Consider the following 18,616-nt stretch of genomic DNA (forward strand, 5'->3'; position numbering starts at 1 on the left):
TGGACAGATGCATCTACAAATGTTGATTGGCAAGGATAAAATCAATTTTTCCACACACCCCCCCCCCCCCTCACCACCTGTTGCCCAGGAGGAGATAGGTCCTTGAAGACTTGGCTGGTATCCATGCTACTGGAGCCACTGTTAGCGATTGTTTATGAAACTGCTGACTGGTTCTCTTGTTCTGCACCCTTACTGTCCCCAATGGCTCTTCCAAGTGGCATTCAATATGCAGGAGCAGTAATTAAATCAATCAGTTAAGGGAGGGCTGTAACTGACAGTCAAAGAGGCTTCACAATGGCAAACAACACCTCCATTTCCTCAGCATGTTTTGTTTTACCAATTTTCTGTTATTTAAGATCTTGCGATTGAAGCTGTAATGCTTTAAACAGTATAGCAAGACAATCTACTTCAATCCTATTAGGGACATATCCACATACAAATTAAATCAGCAGACTTTAAACCAGCCTTTTTAAATCGTACACATTATTTATTACAAGTCCTTTTCTTCCCCACTTGTGGAGAAAGGGAAATACACCAATCATTCTTTATATAGGTACTGAACGGGTGCGAAAGGAGTCAGTCAGTCATAAGATCAGATCACAAAGTTGAAGCCTGGACCTACAGAGCTCCAGGTAAGATTGGTAAAACAAACAAGGGCAAGACCTATACAATTAAATGTAGGGTGTTGGGTAGTGTTGTAGATCAGAGACACCTCAGGCTTCAGGTACAAGATTCTTTGAAGAATGTGTCACATATAGGCAGGGCAGTTAAAACATTTAGCACACTTGCCTTCATTGCTCAGACCTTTGAGTATAGGGGTTGGGACATCATGTGGAGGTTGTACAGTATACTTGTGACACCTCTTCTGGAGTACTGTGTCCAGTTCTAGTTGCCCTGTTTTATAGGAAGTATATGAAGTTGGAGAGCATTTAGAAAAGATTTAGCAGGCTGTTGCTGGGAACAGAGGGTTTGAGTTATAAGGAGAGGCTGGATAGGCTGGGATATTTTTCACTGGAGTGTAGGAAGTTGAGGGCTGACCTTATAGAGGTTTGTAAAATAAGGTGAATGGCAGGTGGCTTTTCCCTAGGCTGGGGGATTTCAAGACCAGAGGCATATCTCTCAGGTGAGAGGAAAAAGACTTAAAAGACTCTTTCTGGGTTAACAACAGAGTGTTTCATGTGTGGAATGAACCTTCTGATGAAATGGTGGATGCAGATGCGGTTACAGCATTTAAAAGACACTTTGATAAGTACATGAATGACAAATGTTTGGAGGGATATAGACCAGGAGCAGGCAGGTGGGACTAATTTAATTTGGGATTATGGAAGCCAGTTTCTGTTCACTCACATTACCACCCATACAATTTTACAGAAAAATATAATGACTAGCTTTAAAGTTAAAACCTAGTGTTACTTTTCTTGCCTATGATGAATATTTCACTGTTTATATATAGACTCAGTCACAAACAAATTTTCAGGAAAGTATCATTGTTATGCAAACTTTACTTCTCCCACCCCTCCTCCACCCCCCTTCGAGTGTCAGAGTGCTGCGTTGAATAATTCTAAGTCTTTCCTGTGCCCAGAAAACCAAAAAAAAACTAATGGATAGCAAATGAGTTAAACTGGTGAATATATTTTGTGAAGTTTATGGAGATGTGGCAGGTGTTTTCTAGTCACATGAACTTGCCTGTCACCTACCAGCTGAATGTAGCTCTGCAGTAGCTGGTGGCATTGCCAATCACCTGTTACTTTGGACCTTACTAGTCATCGGTCATTAGAATATAAGAGGTCACATGGACACACATATTGAACAAGAAAAAAACTAGATGGCATCAATTTCTGCAATCTTTCAGTGGAAGCAAAATTCTCTAATGATGAAAAGGGTTTTCCCCAACAAAAAACAAAATTATTTACAAGAATAATAGAATAGGATATAAAGTAAAGACACAATTAAGAAAGTAAAATACTTCATAATTGGCTTAAAATAAAAGTTACTTCAATTGCATAACTAAACTTAAACCTACTTAAATACAGTCTTCAAAGAAAGAAGGGTTCTACTGAAAATCAAATAGGGACTTTGACGAGTAATCACACAGCACTACATTTTACAGAGAAGAAAGCTTCTGAGTTCAAAACATTGCCCATGTTAAATGGCAAAATGCAATTCTGACAACGATAAAGTGCTTTGATTACACTTTGTGTTTATAACGCTGTGAATGGCAGGGAGAAAGGAGTCAAATATCCCATGTTTGATCATTGCTCAGCAATCCTATCATAAGTGGACACCAAATAATAGATTTGAACGCCACTCTAATAGCAATTAAATAAATCATTAACACCTTACCAGCCACATGAGTGCTCTGGGAAGAATAATGCAAAATGGATTTGGACCAAAGAAACTCAATTCCAGTTCATAGACAGGAATTAGATGGTACCCCATTTGTTGCCTACCCAAAAAGTTTTATTTGGAAAACTTCTCACCTTCGGTCAAATTGGTAGCGGTTTCTAAAACATCTCCAAATAATTAGCAAGAAACACTGAGAACAGAACAAACTGCTTAGTCTTATAGAACCTGGAATTTTTCAAAGAAAAAGTCAGGTGGGTTCATCAACAAACAGACAATGGTGGAAAATGGTCCACTGGATCCTCCTAACGCAATACATACTTGTCACTGCATGGGGCAGAACCCTAAAGTACTTTAGGCATTTTGGAATGATACTTAAAAAAAAAAAATGTACTTTTTAAAAAAAGGGTTGAAGCAACCAAAAGTGACTGACGTAGACCGCTTGGCCGCCTGGAAGGAGAAACCATCACAGAATGTCACACCTACAGCTGAGAAGGAGAAGTAAAACTACAGCCCTGTAAAGTAAGGGTGGAGGAAAGTAGGGTGGGGAAAGAGGCAAGTCAAGCAGACTGGGCTATGATCTTTTGTGGCTAATAAAGAGATGTTGATAACCTGCTCATAGAATCCCTACAGTGTGGAAACAGGCCCTCCAGCCCAACAAGTCCACACTGACCCTCCAAAGACTAACCCACCCAGACTCATTCCCCGACATTTACCCATGACTAATGCATCTAACCTACACATCTCTGAACACTATGGGCAATTTCACATGGCCAATTCACCGGACCTGCACATGTTTGGAATGTAGGAGGGAACTGGAGCAGCTGGAGGAAACCCACGCTGACCCAGGGAGAATGTGCGAACTCCACACAGACAGTCACCCAAGGCTGGAATCAAACCTGGGTCCCTGGCACAATGATGCAACAGTGCTAACCACTAAGCCACCATGCCACCTCTTGAATAGTACATTGCAAACTGCAAATACATTATATATTCTTCAAAACGAAACATCTCTCACTAAGTGTCAGAAGTTAGCTAGCAACAGCCAGGGAACAAGACGAGAACAAAAAGGACATACTCATCCTGAATACTGGAATTCAATTATGGTCAAAAAGGAATTAGAACTGCAGAATCTCAACTAAATCAGCAAAACAGAGGATCGTGAAACTGACTGTTTTACAACCAATGTCTATGTTACCAGTAATCCCAACTGCAACTGAGTCAACTTAGACTCATCCATGTGTGTTTTGGTTTAATTTATCTTCTTGTACTCTTCTCTTATTTCTAAGAATAAATTTTGTTAATTCAAGTAAGCCTGGCTAAACTGGCTCCTTTTTAAAAGGAGAAGCTCATTTGGGCCCATGAAGATGATATCCATAAATGGAAGGGATCCTTTCTAAAGTAAAGTAATCATTTGCAACCAAAGAGGTAGATAAGTTTTTTTTTTAAAAAAAAAGGAACCAAATAATCCCTCCTCACTCAGGGATCAATGGTTTGCTTACCTTATCTAAAACCATAAAGAATTGGGGAACCTTGCTTGGGGTCCTATCATAACACACAATGGGGTGGTCAAAAAGCTGTATTTTGCATGGCCCAAAAATTCATAAGTTTAAAAATAACACTGAAAAACGACTCCCATGTTAAATGTTGAGCTATCATTACATTGTTAGTACTGCACAGCTGAAAACAATGCTGTGACTTCAAGTACTGCACTGCTAAATATTCCTAAATTCTTTAAAACTCAAAAGAAAACCTGAAATTAGGATTTAAAATTATGGAATTTAGAGGTCTAAATACAGAGCAATTAAGCTCATTTTGGCAAATACAAAGGAGCAGGAAGTCCAGCCCTTTGAGCCCCGGTTCAATTTAGTCTAATGGATGCTTTTGGCTTAATGTTTGTTGGACAATCTGTCTCCTCCCAAAAGTAATCAGGAAACCTGGCAGCCTTTGAAAACTTGGCAGTGCTGACGTTGGCTCCATCTATGATACATGTAGATCCAAATCATTCTTATCTAGTATCTACTGGAGTCTTGGATTGCTTGATTAAGCATAACCGTCTCCAGAACACAGTAGCTTACCACACGCAGACGCACGTACACACCAGCTGCCAGTGTTCTCAAGCACAATGCTTTCCCTGTATTGGCCAGGGATTTTTTACATTCTTGCAGCAGATTCCTTTGACATACATTCTATATAGTACAGTGTAAGTAGTGTGCTCTGGAACACATCAGGACACACCACCCGTGTGCTTTGCCTTTGGGGCAGATTTGAATTAGTCATACCCAAAGTCATGCCCTAATTTCCGCTCGAACTATATTTTGAATTACTCATCATCATCCATTGCACACCAGGACCCATTTTGATATCCCTCACTCACACTAACATCTTCAATAGAAAATTTAACTGAGCATCTATTTTCCTTTACTTTAAATCTCCAATAGTCCAAGTGGATGATATTTTCAGATCCTAAAGTCCGGTTTTCAACTCTTGACAAAACCTAAAAACAGAACGGATTCAAGACGGTTGGAAAGTGAAAGCCTCAAGAAGTGCAAACATCTTAATGACACAGATTGTGAGGTAAAAGAACAATGGAATTGGCTCAATTTAGAGAAGGCAGGAATTCCTCTTTGGTTCCAGTTCACGCAGTTGTGGTTCAAGAGATGTTTCCTCAACAATCAGCATTTATTTTTATTCTTTTTTGTGGTACGAAGGTATCATTGCTAAGGTGAGCATTTGATGCCCGTTCCGAATTGCCCTGGAACAGAGTCAAACTCGGCCATTACAGAGGGAAGTGAAGAGTTGGCAACATTGCTGTGTACCTGCAGTTTCATGTAGGCCACGCCAGGTAAGAACAACACATTAGCAAACGGTGTTGGGGAAAACGGTGTCAATGAGATGCACCTGAACAAATTATCATGAGACTTCAGATTCTTCACCAACCAGTTGCCAAAATTTGCACAATCCTCTGTGGATTCTAGAAGGAAAATACAAGGCAGGCATGCAAATGCCTTGATGATCTCAATCTTTAAAAAGAAAATCAACATATGTGTCACTCTTCAGAAACTGTGGTGTGTGAGTCAGCCACTGTCAGAATTCTCCATCCAGCACCACCCCATTCCAAATCTCAAAGACCAAAGCATCATTCCAAAGGCAGCGGACACATTGCCATTTAAGGAGGTTGCACGATTCCTCATGGGTTGTTGGGAGGCAGGACAGGGTTTCACCAATAGAATATGCTGTTCTTTCCAAGATCATTCTGACCACAACGTATACCAATTTCTAATCGGCGGTGTGAAACCATTCTGGCCAAATGTATTTCCAAATTTTAAAAATTTAGTTTTAAACAAGAGATATATATGCAATGGTAATTAACAATACACTAGATTCACAACTACTTTTGAAATGAGCCTTTAGTGTGTTTAACAAGATGACATCATATAAAAAAAATGTAAGAACATGGACAGCTTTAAGGGAAAGACTCAGCTAGGCCCTGGGAAACCGAAGGCACAGCCGCCAATGATGCGGTGACGACAATTAGAGACCCATAAAATGCCCAGAATTCAAGAAGGGTAGAGCTGGAGGAGATTACAGAGGCACATGGAGGAGGTCGAAATCAGATATAGAGTTTTAAATTCAAAACATTGCTGAACCAGCAATTGCAGTAGGTCAGGGATGCAAAAGTGATGGTGAATTGGAGGTTATGCAAGTTAGGATGAAAACAGCAAAATTTCAAATGAGCTCAACATCATAAAAAAAGGTTCATAGTAGGAAGCAGAGCCAGGTATTAATTGTAGAGAAAAATATTAAGTATGAAAGTCTGAACATTTGTGCCAGTGCTTCCCAAATTTATTCCCACTGGGATCTCAACATGTTGCTGGAGATGAGCTCCCTTGAGAGAGTTGAGGTAGGGAGTTGCGTGAAGAGGGGAAAAAGATCTGAGGGGGTGTAGGTTGGCAAGTGTGTTCAGTTTAGACTCTGAACTAAAGAAAATTTACTTTTTTGCATTGTTTACATATCTACCTCTCCACAGGGCTTTTCAACATAGCATTCAAACCTCCATATTTAATCAATTAGGATACACCCACTTTAAAGACAATCTTGGCGATTTAGAAAGGACCACATAGCTTTTCGCACTATTAAAGCTCCACAGCAGTCCTTGCTGCCTGGGAGCTTGTAATGCCAAAATTAGCGCTCAATCTCTACTCTATTTGGAAAGCCATGTTTTATGACCTCTAAGGATGAAGTATCTTGGAACGTATCCCCCTTGGATTTGAATTAAATAAGCTTTCCCACCCAGTTAGAGACAGGCGCCACGCAGACCTGGTACAATAGAAAGTGTCAAAAGACTTGAGGAAACAATGTGTAAACTCCAAGCTTAGAATTACATAATTTCCATTTCCCAAACTATTCAGCCACATGGCATTATACAGTAAAAAAAAGTGCCATTTACAATATGTACAATGATTGCATTGTGGTGTAACATTATGTTCACAGAGAGCCAGCATAACTCAGCTCAATTGAAAAATTCAGAGTTAATGGAGCAGTCCCCTAACTGTGCTGTTCTTAAAATTACATTCAATTATTTTCAAAACTTAAACTTTTGAAGTAATTCCTGAATTTATTATTGTCAATGCTGGAGTTTAATTTTTTAACAATGCTAAAGAGATTTCCTTACGACAAGGCTAGTTCAATAAGAATAATTTTTTAATGTTGTGATGCTTGAGAGAGATTTTCTGCATTCTCATTTTTAAGAATGAAACCTCTGCCCAATGACTGCGCTGTTAAGCAATTTAATTCCTGGTCCACTTAAGCTCTGGACCCTAATTATTTCCCCAAGGTTATGACATTACTACATGCACAGTGTAATCAATTGGGCATCAAAGTTCACAGAGCTATACATCAAACTATGACTTTGTTTTCACTAGATAACATTTATTCTTAACAGCTTTGAAAAATCATTTGCCAAAAAAAGAGGGAATTTATCCAGGCAAATTACTTTCAGGCTTTGACCAATTTATTTTAGAAAAGAAGCAAAAAAAAAAAAGGCACTTACTTAGTTCTCTCACTGAATCTGAAGAAGGGTAATACAGTCCCTTTTCATTAGATCAAAACCTTACTGAAATAAAGATTCACCATGAATGTTCCAGTGCATACAATACTGCCCATTACTCAAAATGTTACTCAACCTGGGAAAGATATATTTTCTCAGTATGTATGTGACAATAATGTAATGTCATTTAGTCACTTAGAATCCAAAATTCGCCAATAGTCATGTGACAAATGAACCTTGAAGAGATGAGGTCTTAAGTTTGGGAAATGTTCAGACCCCATGCCTGGTCCGTTGTAAGTGAGCTGATTTCAACTAGAAAACAAACTTACCATGGTGCTCAATTTAGAGAAGGCATAAATCAGCAAGGATTTCTGCTTTCCAACATTGGGTACCATGTAAAAGGTGTATCACTATGGATATCAAGAGGAGGAGAATGGAATTGGTCTATAAATGAACAAATACTGGTAGTGCCTGAAATAGTATCTTAGCAGGAAAATAGACATGAAAACTGGAAAAGCAAGTTATGGAGATCTCCCAAGACCACACGAAAGAGACAAAAGATTGATCTTCTCTTGGCTAATGATGGTGGCGATCTCCCTCAACAGAATATTTCTTGCATAACTCACATTTTTTTAAGTCACCATGAATCACCCCTTGGAGAAACCAATAATCCTACATCTTTCTCTGCAATAGCATCAATTTAGAAATTAAGTTTACAACAAAAACCAGGACAGCAGAACGCCTACACCATTTCTATAGATTTGGAGAAGTAGTGTTGGACTGGGGTGATCAAAGTTAAAAATCACAACACCAGGTTATAGTCCAACAGATGTATTTGGAAGCACTAACTTTACTAGCACTGCTCCTTCCAACCACCTGATAAAGGAGCAGCGCTGTTAAAGATAGTGCTTCCAAATAAACCGGTTGGACTATAACCCAGGTGTTGAGATTTTTAACTTTGCCCATTTCTATAGACATATAGCTCATTATTTAATAAAGCATATTGTTGATAGCTCAGCTCAAACACTTCTAAACAGCAGCTCTTTTTACACTGTTTATCTCAACTTCACTAGTACAAAATCAAAAACCTAATACTTTCCATTGCTTGATAAACACAGTCGCTTTCCCAAATACAGACAGATCGTAATAAATATTTAACCATTTCAAAAGTGGCATATTTTCAAAATCACAGTAATGTTTATCAGCTTAGTAAATATGTCGTATAAGTTTCAGTCTGAATGGAAGGGAAGATGTGAGCATCTTTGGTCTTCAGTCCATGCCTCATAAAGGGAATGGATTCCACTGCCGATCATCCCCTCCTCATTCATCTAAACTATTAACAGGCAAAGCAATAACCCCTCAGATTTGGAAAAACATTAAAAATTAAAAAGATTTTGGTAACTAACTATAAAATGCATTATACATGCTTGAAAAACTAAAGATTTTTCAAAATTTTTCATATTTATTTGTTCCTTTATTAAAAACTACTCAAGCTGGTGAGAAGTTAATAAAACTAGATACCTTAAAATCAGAAATTTAGCTTATTTTAATGAATTAACTAATTTGTTCTACCAGCAGTTCAGTGAAAGTCAAACAAATTACATTTCAAGACCAGGAATCTCATAACATTATAATACTTATAGATTCGTTCAATAAAACTAGATAATCAATATTCAGTAGTTACTCACGTTTTACAATCATCTTACTAAGAGGGTTCACAGCATTTAGTCTTGCAGAGATACCAACTTGCTCAACAATTAAACAGAGATCTTATGTAGCACAGATGTCAAATGTTGATTTCTTTGTAGCTCGGAGCCACGTTGAAGTTTTAAAATTCAAACGTCTTGCTTAAGTGATCTTACTTCCTTTCAACAAAAGTAAAAGTTACTTTTGCTTTACACAACCCAATTCCTTGCAAAGACATTACTTTGCAACACACTCCTGCAAATTCCCTGCACAGCTGGTGTATGTATCACTTCAAGCTCCAGCATTGGTATGAGCACTTACTGGAATTTTCCATTCACAAACTAGGGGTAACGAGCTGTCAAATGTAAGCGGGTATTCTCAGACTTCTTACACCATTTCAAAGTTAAAGTAAACCACATCCAATTCCTAGCTGAAGTCTAGAGAACCCTTCCCCTTTATTTCAGAGAGACTGTGTGTGGCATTGAAAGAAACATAGAAACAGCATTTCCGTTCCTGTGTCGCCCTATTCTACAGTGGAACACTCCAGGAGAAATGAGTTATTGCCTGCAGAGTGGAAGGGAACAGTCATCCAGATGACCAGCACTGAAAGAGACTTTACCTCCAGGGCGAATGGATTGCATTCAGGCACAGTTCAAATGGTTGCACTTAACTGAAGAATCTCCTTCATAAGAAGAGAATGTGTCACAGTATTGTGAATCCAAGTAATGTTAAAAATCTGCACTTTAATAGATTCACCAATATTTGCCCTCCAGAAAATATTCTTGCTCTACAAGACTTAGAAATCAATCACATGTCAAAATTCAGATCAGACAAATGATTATTTAAACAAATTATTTAGAAGAATGAAACTTATAGGAATGAGCTGCCAGAGGATGTAGTGGAGGCTAGTACATTTGCAACATTTAAGAAGCATTTGGATGGGTATATGAATAGGAAGGGTTTGGAGGGACATGGGCCGAGTGCTGGCAGGTGGGACTAGATTGGGTTGGGATATCTGGTCGGCAAGGACGGGTTGGACCGAAGGATCTGTTTCCATGCTGTACATCTCTATGACTCTATATGAGAAAAAGGCTCCAGGAGTGAGATTTAATAAGCTGGATACATTTAATGTTGGTACCAGTGTACTCACATAATTGAAAAAAAAGTACTCTAGCTGCTATGAAAGCTGCTTGGGTGGAATCCACTGCTCTTGGCCAGAGGTCAGCTAGGAAGCTGGAAGGGCATTTTAAATGAGGCAGGATGGTTTCATACCTGAATACCACAGCATCTCCTCCTCCACCAGAATTAAGATCGGTGTGGGACAGTCCATGGTTTACCTTCCGGCCTAATTTCCATTTGAGACTCTTTAGAGGTGAATCAATGACCATTTAAACATCACGGACCACCACCACTAGTTTTGACTTGTGGTTAGGCATGTTGTCATGCATGCAGCACCTCAGACGGTACAACCACCTTGGCATCTCTAGGGACTCCCTTTAATAAAGGCTGCCAGTGCCCAATTGAGGGGCTGGACATTGCAGGGGCTCTGCAGCAGCCCTTCTTCCCAGCTCTCTCTCCAGGTCTCCTTCCTTGCAGAACACCAAAACCTCCCATTATTTAGTTGTGACCAAGGTTGCTCGATAATCCTTGGACATGTGCAATCGTTTTCCCTGAAATAGCCACCACCTGCCTTTGTGGCCTGCTGAGCACAAGCTGCCATTATCTGGCCCCCAACTTTTAATATTTACCTTCCCTTGGGGAGGTCCACACCTCATCAGATTCCCACTGGCCTATTGTTCAGCAGACAATCCTTAAGTGAGACAGCATGTCATGTTCAGACCAGACTCTCCAACTGGTAGATGAAACTCTGGATACATCAAAAAGATTGGGCCCTTATGTCAGGCCATTAGATGTTGGAGCAAAAACAGGTTATTCAGTTCATTGAGTCCACGTTCACCATTCGGTTAGATCATGGCTGATCGGATAATCCTCATCTCACTTTTCTCCCTCACTCTAGATTCCGTCACTGATTTTAAAAATTTGTCTATTTCCACCTTAAATATACTTCGAGTCATAGAGACGTACAGCATGGAAACAGACCCTTCGGTCCGACCCGTCCATGCCAACTAGATATCCCAATCCAATCTAGTCCCACATGCCAGCACCTGGCCCATATCCCTCCAAACTCTTCCTAGTCATATACCCATCCAAATGCCTCTTAAATGTTGCAATTGTACTAGCCTCCACCACTTCCTCTGGCAGCTCATTCCATATATGTAATACTTAATGATTCAGCCTCTACAACTCTCTGCAATAAATAATTCCACAAAATCACGACCATCAGGGAAGAAAGTCTTCCTCATCCCTGTTGGGAAAAAGGGACTGCAGTAGAAAAATCACTTATTTTTCATTTATGGGACAATACAAGAGCAAAATACAAGTGCGAAAAAAAAAGCTAACATTCAAATTCTTCCACCCTTCTCCAGGCATGATTTCACAGCAGGGAGAACAGATGTGCAGAGGTGAAAGCCCACATCTATGCATCCCCCCCATATGATGGCAAGTGATCAGGTGCCAAAATCACCAGCCTGCTCAACTTAAACTGTTTATGTAAATATAATTTCCAATTGAGCTCGTTACTAAGTTAATTGACATTACCCATTCCACAACACAGTGGAGGTACAGTGATAGTTTGCCTACCTCGGGGCCAGAAAATCTCTGTTCCAGTCCCATCTTCCCCAGATATGTTTCATCTGAATGGTCGACTAGAAAAATCTATAGTGGGCAGGTCGTCAATTTTAGACAAAAATGAGAAGGAACTTCTTTAAAAGAGCCATTAATTCTTGGAATTGTCTTTTCCAGCAAGCAGCAGAGGCTTAGTTAATGAAAATATTCTAGGCTAATGGACAGATTTTTCATTGACCAGGGAATCAAGGGCTTTAAGGGCCAGAGAGGAAAGCTGGGTTAAAAATAATTGAATAAAGTCCAATTTGTGTGGTGCCTATCAACTCCATTTCAACATGTAAAGTTTCTATCACACTTGAATTCCTAGAAATAGGATACAGATCAAGGGATATTTGAATATGTAGTTGACAAGTGCTCCAGTGAACAGTACATACAGAAACAGTATATAATAACAAAAATGCATCATATAAATGTGCTAAGGTACTTCATAGCAGAGTCAACAAATTCAAAAATATGTCGCATAATAGGAAGCTAGAATAGTTTACAAAATATTGGTCAAAAATTTTGATGAATATTGTGGCAGCGATGAGAGAAATAGAAACAAAAAGGTTCTGGAAGAAAATTTCAGTGCTTAAGTCTTAGGAGGCTGAAGGTACAGCAGTTATGGTAGAACAATTCAAGTCTCATGTGTCTTTAATGTGAGGAGCACAGAGATCTCAGTGTTACAGAAAGTGACAGGAAAAAAAAAAGGCTGAAGAGATGGAGGAATTTGAAAACGTGGATGAGAATTTTAAAATTGAAGCCTTTCCAGAACAAAAGGTAACTGGCGAATGGCACTTCCTGCAACTTGGGTTATAATAGTACAAAACACTCAAACTATTGTAGGCGACTGTAAGGGGGACTGCAAGTGATGCAAAAGCATACAAGTAGATTACACAATTGATGTTGAATTAAACTTACTCAAATGAGAACTTTGGAAGAATGTCTAATGACGACTAAGGAAGTACTAAGAAGGATTTAAAAATTCAGATACACAAATCATTATAAATGAAGGGCAAGTTTACAAAAGCTATTCAAAAGTAGTATGAGATGCTAGATTTTTGAATTGAACCGTGGAGTACAAAGGCAAGCAGAGAACACTCAACCCAATTAGGAGTTAAGCCAGTTATTTAATATGCCCTGTCTGAATGTCCTAGTTGAGAGGAAGTCAAGGTATTCGATATTATAAAAGCTTTATATAAGAAACGGCATTAAGTAAACTGGGATTATATGAATTAGTATGGAGATGGAAAACAATTCATAGTGTTGAACACAAGTGAAAAAATAATTTTCCCTCTGTTGGTAATGGACAGGCGTGCATTAAAAGATCAAAATCATAAAGAATGAGGTTGGAAATAGTTTAAGCAAAGGTTGTGAATTTCGTATCAAAAGATTGTGGATATTAATCTAAAGTAGCTTTTAAAAGATGCAAGTAGATAAATAGTTCAAAGAAAATATTAGAAAAGGGCAAGAGAAAGGGCATGGGAACAGGACAAAAATGGCTAAAATCGGAGAAATGGCATGGGGCATAGGATCTTTGTGCTGTAAAATTCTATGACGTTAAATGAGCTTTGAAGCCTGATAACATTTTCACGCATGTGACCAAATCTCTAAAATCCTTAAACAATTTCTTATTCACAAAATCTGGACATTAGAAAATAAATGACATATTTAAGTTATCATAGATCAGTCAGACTGGTCAATAAAATCCAACTGGCTCACTGATGTCCTTTTAGTGAACAAAGTGTATCATCCTTATTTGGTTCAAGTTAAAGGTCTCACGCTGACATGGTTGCATCTTAACTGCCCTCTCTGGCTACCCCCCAGCAACGTCAAAATGACCTGCTCTTGACTCAAGCACACTATTGCTATCTTTTTAAGGGTAAGGTTAAAAATCACAACACTAGGTTATAGTTCAACAGATTTATTTGGAACCACTAGCTTTCGGAGCGCTGCTCCCTTATCAGATGGTTGTGGAGAATAAGTTAGTGCTTTCAAATAAAGCTGTTGGACTTAACCTGGTGTTGTGATTTTTAAACTTTGTCCACCCAGTTCAACACTGGCACCTCCAAGTCATTTTTAAGGGCAGCTATAGATTTCTCTCTAACACAACATTTACATTTGCATTGATGTAATTTTCAGAAATTTATTACATAATTTACAGTGTTTGACAACAGAGGGAGACAAAAAGGAGAAACAGGTGATTTCCCAAAGGAACAGTAAGATTTTAGTGAAAAGTGGGATCAATCTTTTAAAAACAAAAAATCAAAAAACAGAATTTGTGACAATTTTGATTCTCACTCTCGATTTCAGTTATTAAAAGGGTTATCTGTACTGGAGGAGTTTTTTTTCTGTAAGTAGCATTGATCAGAATGAATAAGTTTCCATAAGTAGCATGTGATTTTTTGGGAAAAGAAAAGGCTACAAGTAGCAGCCACGCAACAAATCAAGGTTTAGTGCCATGACTCCGTAAAAGGGTCAACTAAAAGCTAGTGTCACAATACAGCTTGCAATGCAACTCAAATTCAACCATAGCTAATTTGGTTTATACACGGAGCTACAGCATTGTAATCTAACCTTTGCACAAAAAAATGGGACACAGCTGCCCAAAGTACTTTGCATTGTTCATTATCGGCTAAGCTTCCTAGCATTAATCTCTGTGGATCCAGAAGGCAAACTGGCCAGATGCGTAACTGGCTGACATCATGTTCATCCATCCATCAGTAAATATTCTATGGGACACCTGCTGTCTCTGGGGACTGATTTGACTATTGATTTTCCTCATTGTTAGTCAGCAGGGATATGATACACAGCACCACTTGTGGGTGTTTGACTTTTAAAAGTTTCAATACATTTGACCTTTAAAATATTTCAGTATTTTCCCCACCTAAGTGTAAATCTGATCATGGTGAAAGCTTCAGCAAACAGCTGTTTAGGATTAAGCAAAGAGAAAGAATGGCTTCGTGATTCACATTGGACGTGTAACAAGTCAAAAATAAAGCTTGTTTTTTGTCACCTTATATTATGCAATGACAGGATGAAAAGTCCTCGCTACATGCTTCTAATGAGTTACTGATTAAACATGTTTTATTTAAAAGAAAGGACTGGTCCTGGAAATAGATATGTCTAACTTCATTTTTCTGGTAATTTTATAATTGGTTTTGACAAACTGGATAGGTACAGGATGTGAATTATGTAAATTGGTGAGTAAACTCTTACCTGCTGGCCAACAATAAAGTTGATACAGTCTAGACAAAGATGGACTTGAACAATCCAACAGTTCTTACAATATGCAACAGCATAAATATCAGTTGGAATTTTATCTTTTTTAAAAAACAGGACATCATTGTAGATTAAAAATCCCTATTTATGTGCCCCATGCAGTAATAACTTTTACCAGCATTGGGTGGTTCATTTACATGTGAACCAGTTGAGGCCACTTAAGGCAGACTTCCTACTGTTGCTGAGATGTTACCAGTGTTAGGGAGGCTAACATCAGCGTGTAGCCACCAGTGAAATCTTTGAAGTGGAGTTCTTTTGTTTGAGATTGTCTCCTGCAATTCTGGTAGTGGTGGCCAGAACCAGTGCTACTGTAGGGTTGAAAGATACCATCATTTGATTGGCTAGCAGCTCTCAGGCGCAAAGATTCCTCCCCAGTGGAGGCCGAAGGCCCATATTGAGCCAATTAATTACCCAAAAAGGTGTGAAGTCGCTCAAGTAAGCCAATCGCATAGTCATGGCTCACCACTAACCTTTTATTTAGGGGTGGAAAGTCCACCTCAGCCCTTAAAATGCAACACAAGATGCAAAATTTCAACTCTTGTTGAAAGAGGGCACAGGAATGTCAAAGTGGGAAATGAAATATTGCACTAGAATGCTACCATCAGTTGTGCTATAGTTGAATTAAAATACTTTGTTGGAACACTAGAGAGAAGTTATCAGGGGGAGCATCATAGTCAAAGGTTCTCAGAAGGAGAGAGAGGGAGACAGGTGAAGTTATCAAAATCTCCAGAAAAGCTGCAGACAATGGGAGGGTCGATGTCAAGGAGAATCCTCAGGAGATGAAGAGCCAGAAAACCTCAATCTTTGCTTCAAAAGTCTCCAAGATAATCTTCTGGTCCAGAGTCCACACCGTGGAGTGGGATGAGATGTGCTCACATTTCTTTTTCCAGAAGGTGCACAGGGAGTGCTCAGTGCTCAGTAGTCTGAAGGAAAGTGGCAGCTCAGTAACATACTCCCAGTTTGACATCCTGAGGATCAGCAAATCCTTTTGTGTCACACTCATGACACAGTCTCCCAGTTGTTCCGGTCATCTATCATGGAGGTCTTAGATTTGACATGTGGGTGAGGCTGGATGGCCGTTATTGGTTAAGCTGACAGAGGCCCTTAAGTCCTTTGAAAAGAATAAAACTCCCAGAAGGGATGGCTTACTGACAGAGCTGTATTCAGCGCTTTAGTTCTGGATTGTCCGGGACCTGCGAGAGGCATACAACATCATGCTTCTGGCAGTAGCATATGTGAACCCATGAGGAAAGGTATTACCACCCTCATTAACAAGCAGAAAGGGGAAGAGGGAGGAAATTAGAAAATCAGTGACAAATTTCACTGAATGCCAGGTTACAAAATCCTGTCTAAAACCATCACCAACCAGATCAGGTCTGCTCTGGGATTGATGATGATTCACCCCACCAAACCTGTGCTGTGTTGGGCAGGACAATCATGGAGAGCCTCATCTCCTCAGGGATACAATCGCCTATGTGCTGGACAGGGAGGTGGAAGCTTGCCTTCTCAGCCTGGGCCAGAAAGCAGCCTTTGACAGGATATCACACACCTACATGTGGAATGTGCTCTCCAAAATGGGCTTTGGAGGAAGGATTTCAAAATTGGATCTAACTGTTCCACACCAACATTGTTAATGTGGTCTCAATCAGTGGTTGGGAATCAGAAAGCTTCCCAATCAGATATGGAGTCAGGCAGGGCTGCCCACTATCTCATCTTGTTTAAAGTATCATATATAGCGTTTTTCTGAGTCCATCAGAAAGGATGCGAGCATGAGAGGGGCAACATTTCCAGGCAGCGGGGGCCTGCAGATCAAAGTCTCCCAGTACATGGATGATGCCACCATATTTTGCACAGATCCGCTGTCAGTTTACAGACTCATGAGCATGTGCAATTTGTTCAAACTGGCCTTGGGAGCCAAGGTAAAGAGCGAGGCCACTTCTTTGGGAACTGGGACAACTGATCCTTTCTACCCTTTACCAGCAGGACAGGTTATCTGAAGGTGATGGGAATATGGTTTGGAGAATAAAGCATGTCCAAAGACCTGGGAGGAGAGTGTTGCTGACATGAGGCAGAAACTGGGCAGATGGAACACTACCCCTTTTCCATTGCAAGTAAAATCCTGGTCATCAAGTGTTTTGTACATGGCGCTGTGCCAGTGTAGTCACTCAAGCCATCGTCCACTTCATCTGGAGTCAAGCTCTGGATGGGGGAGGGAGCATATCCAATGCCACCCTCATCAAGTGGTGTCTGGACCCTCAGTATATAAACACAAAATATGACTAGTTTCAGACGTGCTACCTGTTCCTGGTGTTAAAAGGACGGATGTGGTCTCCAAGTAGTTGCATCATTCCATATCACCAGTCCTTCATGGGAACACATGCAAATAAAAACACTTCTGGTCACAATTCTATATACACAGCCCTGAGACCCCAGAAACATGGCTCAGGGATGGGAAGGAATGGCAGCTTAATGTTCCAGGATAAAAATTTAACAGGAAGGATAGAAAGGGAAGCAAGAGGGGAGTCACATTTTTGATAAGGGATAGCATTACAGCTGTGCTGAGGGAAGTTATTTGTGTGGAACTGAGAAATAAGAAAGGGATGGTAACCTTATTGGGATTATATTATAGACCCCCTAATAGTCAGAGGGAAATTGAGAAGCAAACTTGTAAGGAGATCTCAGCCATCTGTAAGAATAATAGGGTGGTTATGGTAGGGGATTTTAACTCTCCAAACATAGACGACTGGGACTGTCATAATGTTAAGGGTTGAGATGGAGAGGAATTTGATAAGTGTGTACCAGAAAATTCTGATTCAGTATGTGGATGTACCTACTGGAGAAGGTGCAAAACTTGACCTACTCTTGGGAAATAAGGCAGGGCAGGTGACTGAGCTGTCAGTGGGGGGAGCACTTTGGGGGCAGCGACCATAATTCTATTAGATTTAAAATAAATGATGGAAAAGGATAGACCAGATCTAAAAGTTGATGTTCTAAATTGGAGGAAGGCCAATTTTGACAGCATTAGGCAAGAACTTTCAAAAGCTGATTGGGGGCAGATGTTCGCAGGTAAATGGACAGCTGGAAAATGGGAAGCCTTCAGAAAGGAGATAAGAATCCAGAGAAAGTATATCCCTGTCAGGGTAAAAGGGAAGGCTGGTAGGTATAGGGAATGCTGGATGAATAAAGAAATTGAGGGTTTGATTAAGAAAAAGAAGGAAGCATATGTAAGATCTAGACAGGATAGATTGAGTGAATCCTTAGAAGAGTATAAAAAAAGGAGTTTACTGAAGAGGGAAATCAGGAGGGCAAAAAGGGGACATGAGATAGCTTTGGCAAATAGCATTAAGGAGAATCCAAAGGGTTTTTACAAATACATTAAGGACAAAAGGGTAACTAGGGAGAGAATAGGACCCCTCAAAGATCAGCAAGGCAGCTTTTGTGTGGAGCCGCAGAAAATGGGGGAAATACTAAATGAGTATTTTGCATCAGTTTTTACTGTGGAAAAGGATATGGAAGATACAGATTGCAGGG

At 39.7% G+C, this 18,616-nt stretch overlaps 1 protein-coding gene across 5 annotated transcripts in view; it reads right to left on the reverse strand.

The window, feature by feature from the left end:
• LOC122547178 (rho GTPase-activating protein 7) overlaps positions 1 to 18,616 on the reverse strand; it is a 190,359-nt gene that overhangs the window by 47,194 nt on the left and 124,549 nt on the right. Inside the window, exon 1 of one of the 5 annotated variants that reach the window (XM_087995233.1) lies at positions 9,082 to 9,336. The exons of 3 other annotated variants lie outside the window; for them this stretch is intronic. In XM_087995233.1, the coding sequence (XP_087851359.1) occupies positions 9,082 to 9,094 (13 nt within the window). In that variant the 5' untranslated portion in view covers positions 9,095 to 9,336. Of the gene's footprint in view, positions 1 to 9,081; positions 9,337 to 18,616 lie in introns of those variants that run through there. One more of the 5 variants, XM_087995234.1, reaches the window with a different exon arrangement.

Source organism: Chiloscyllium plagiosum, unplaced genomic scaffold (genome assembly GCF_037043375.1).
Source record: "Chiloscyllium plagiosum isolate Xiang-an unplaced genomic scaffold, Cpla_swu_hap1 HiC_scaffold_16, whole genome shotgun sequence".
Lineage (NCBI taxonomy): Eukaryota > Metazoa > Chordata > Chondrichthyes > Orectolobiformes > Hemiscylliidae > Chiloscyllium > Chiloscyllium plagiosum.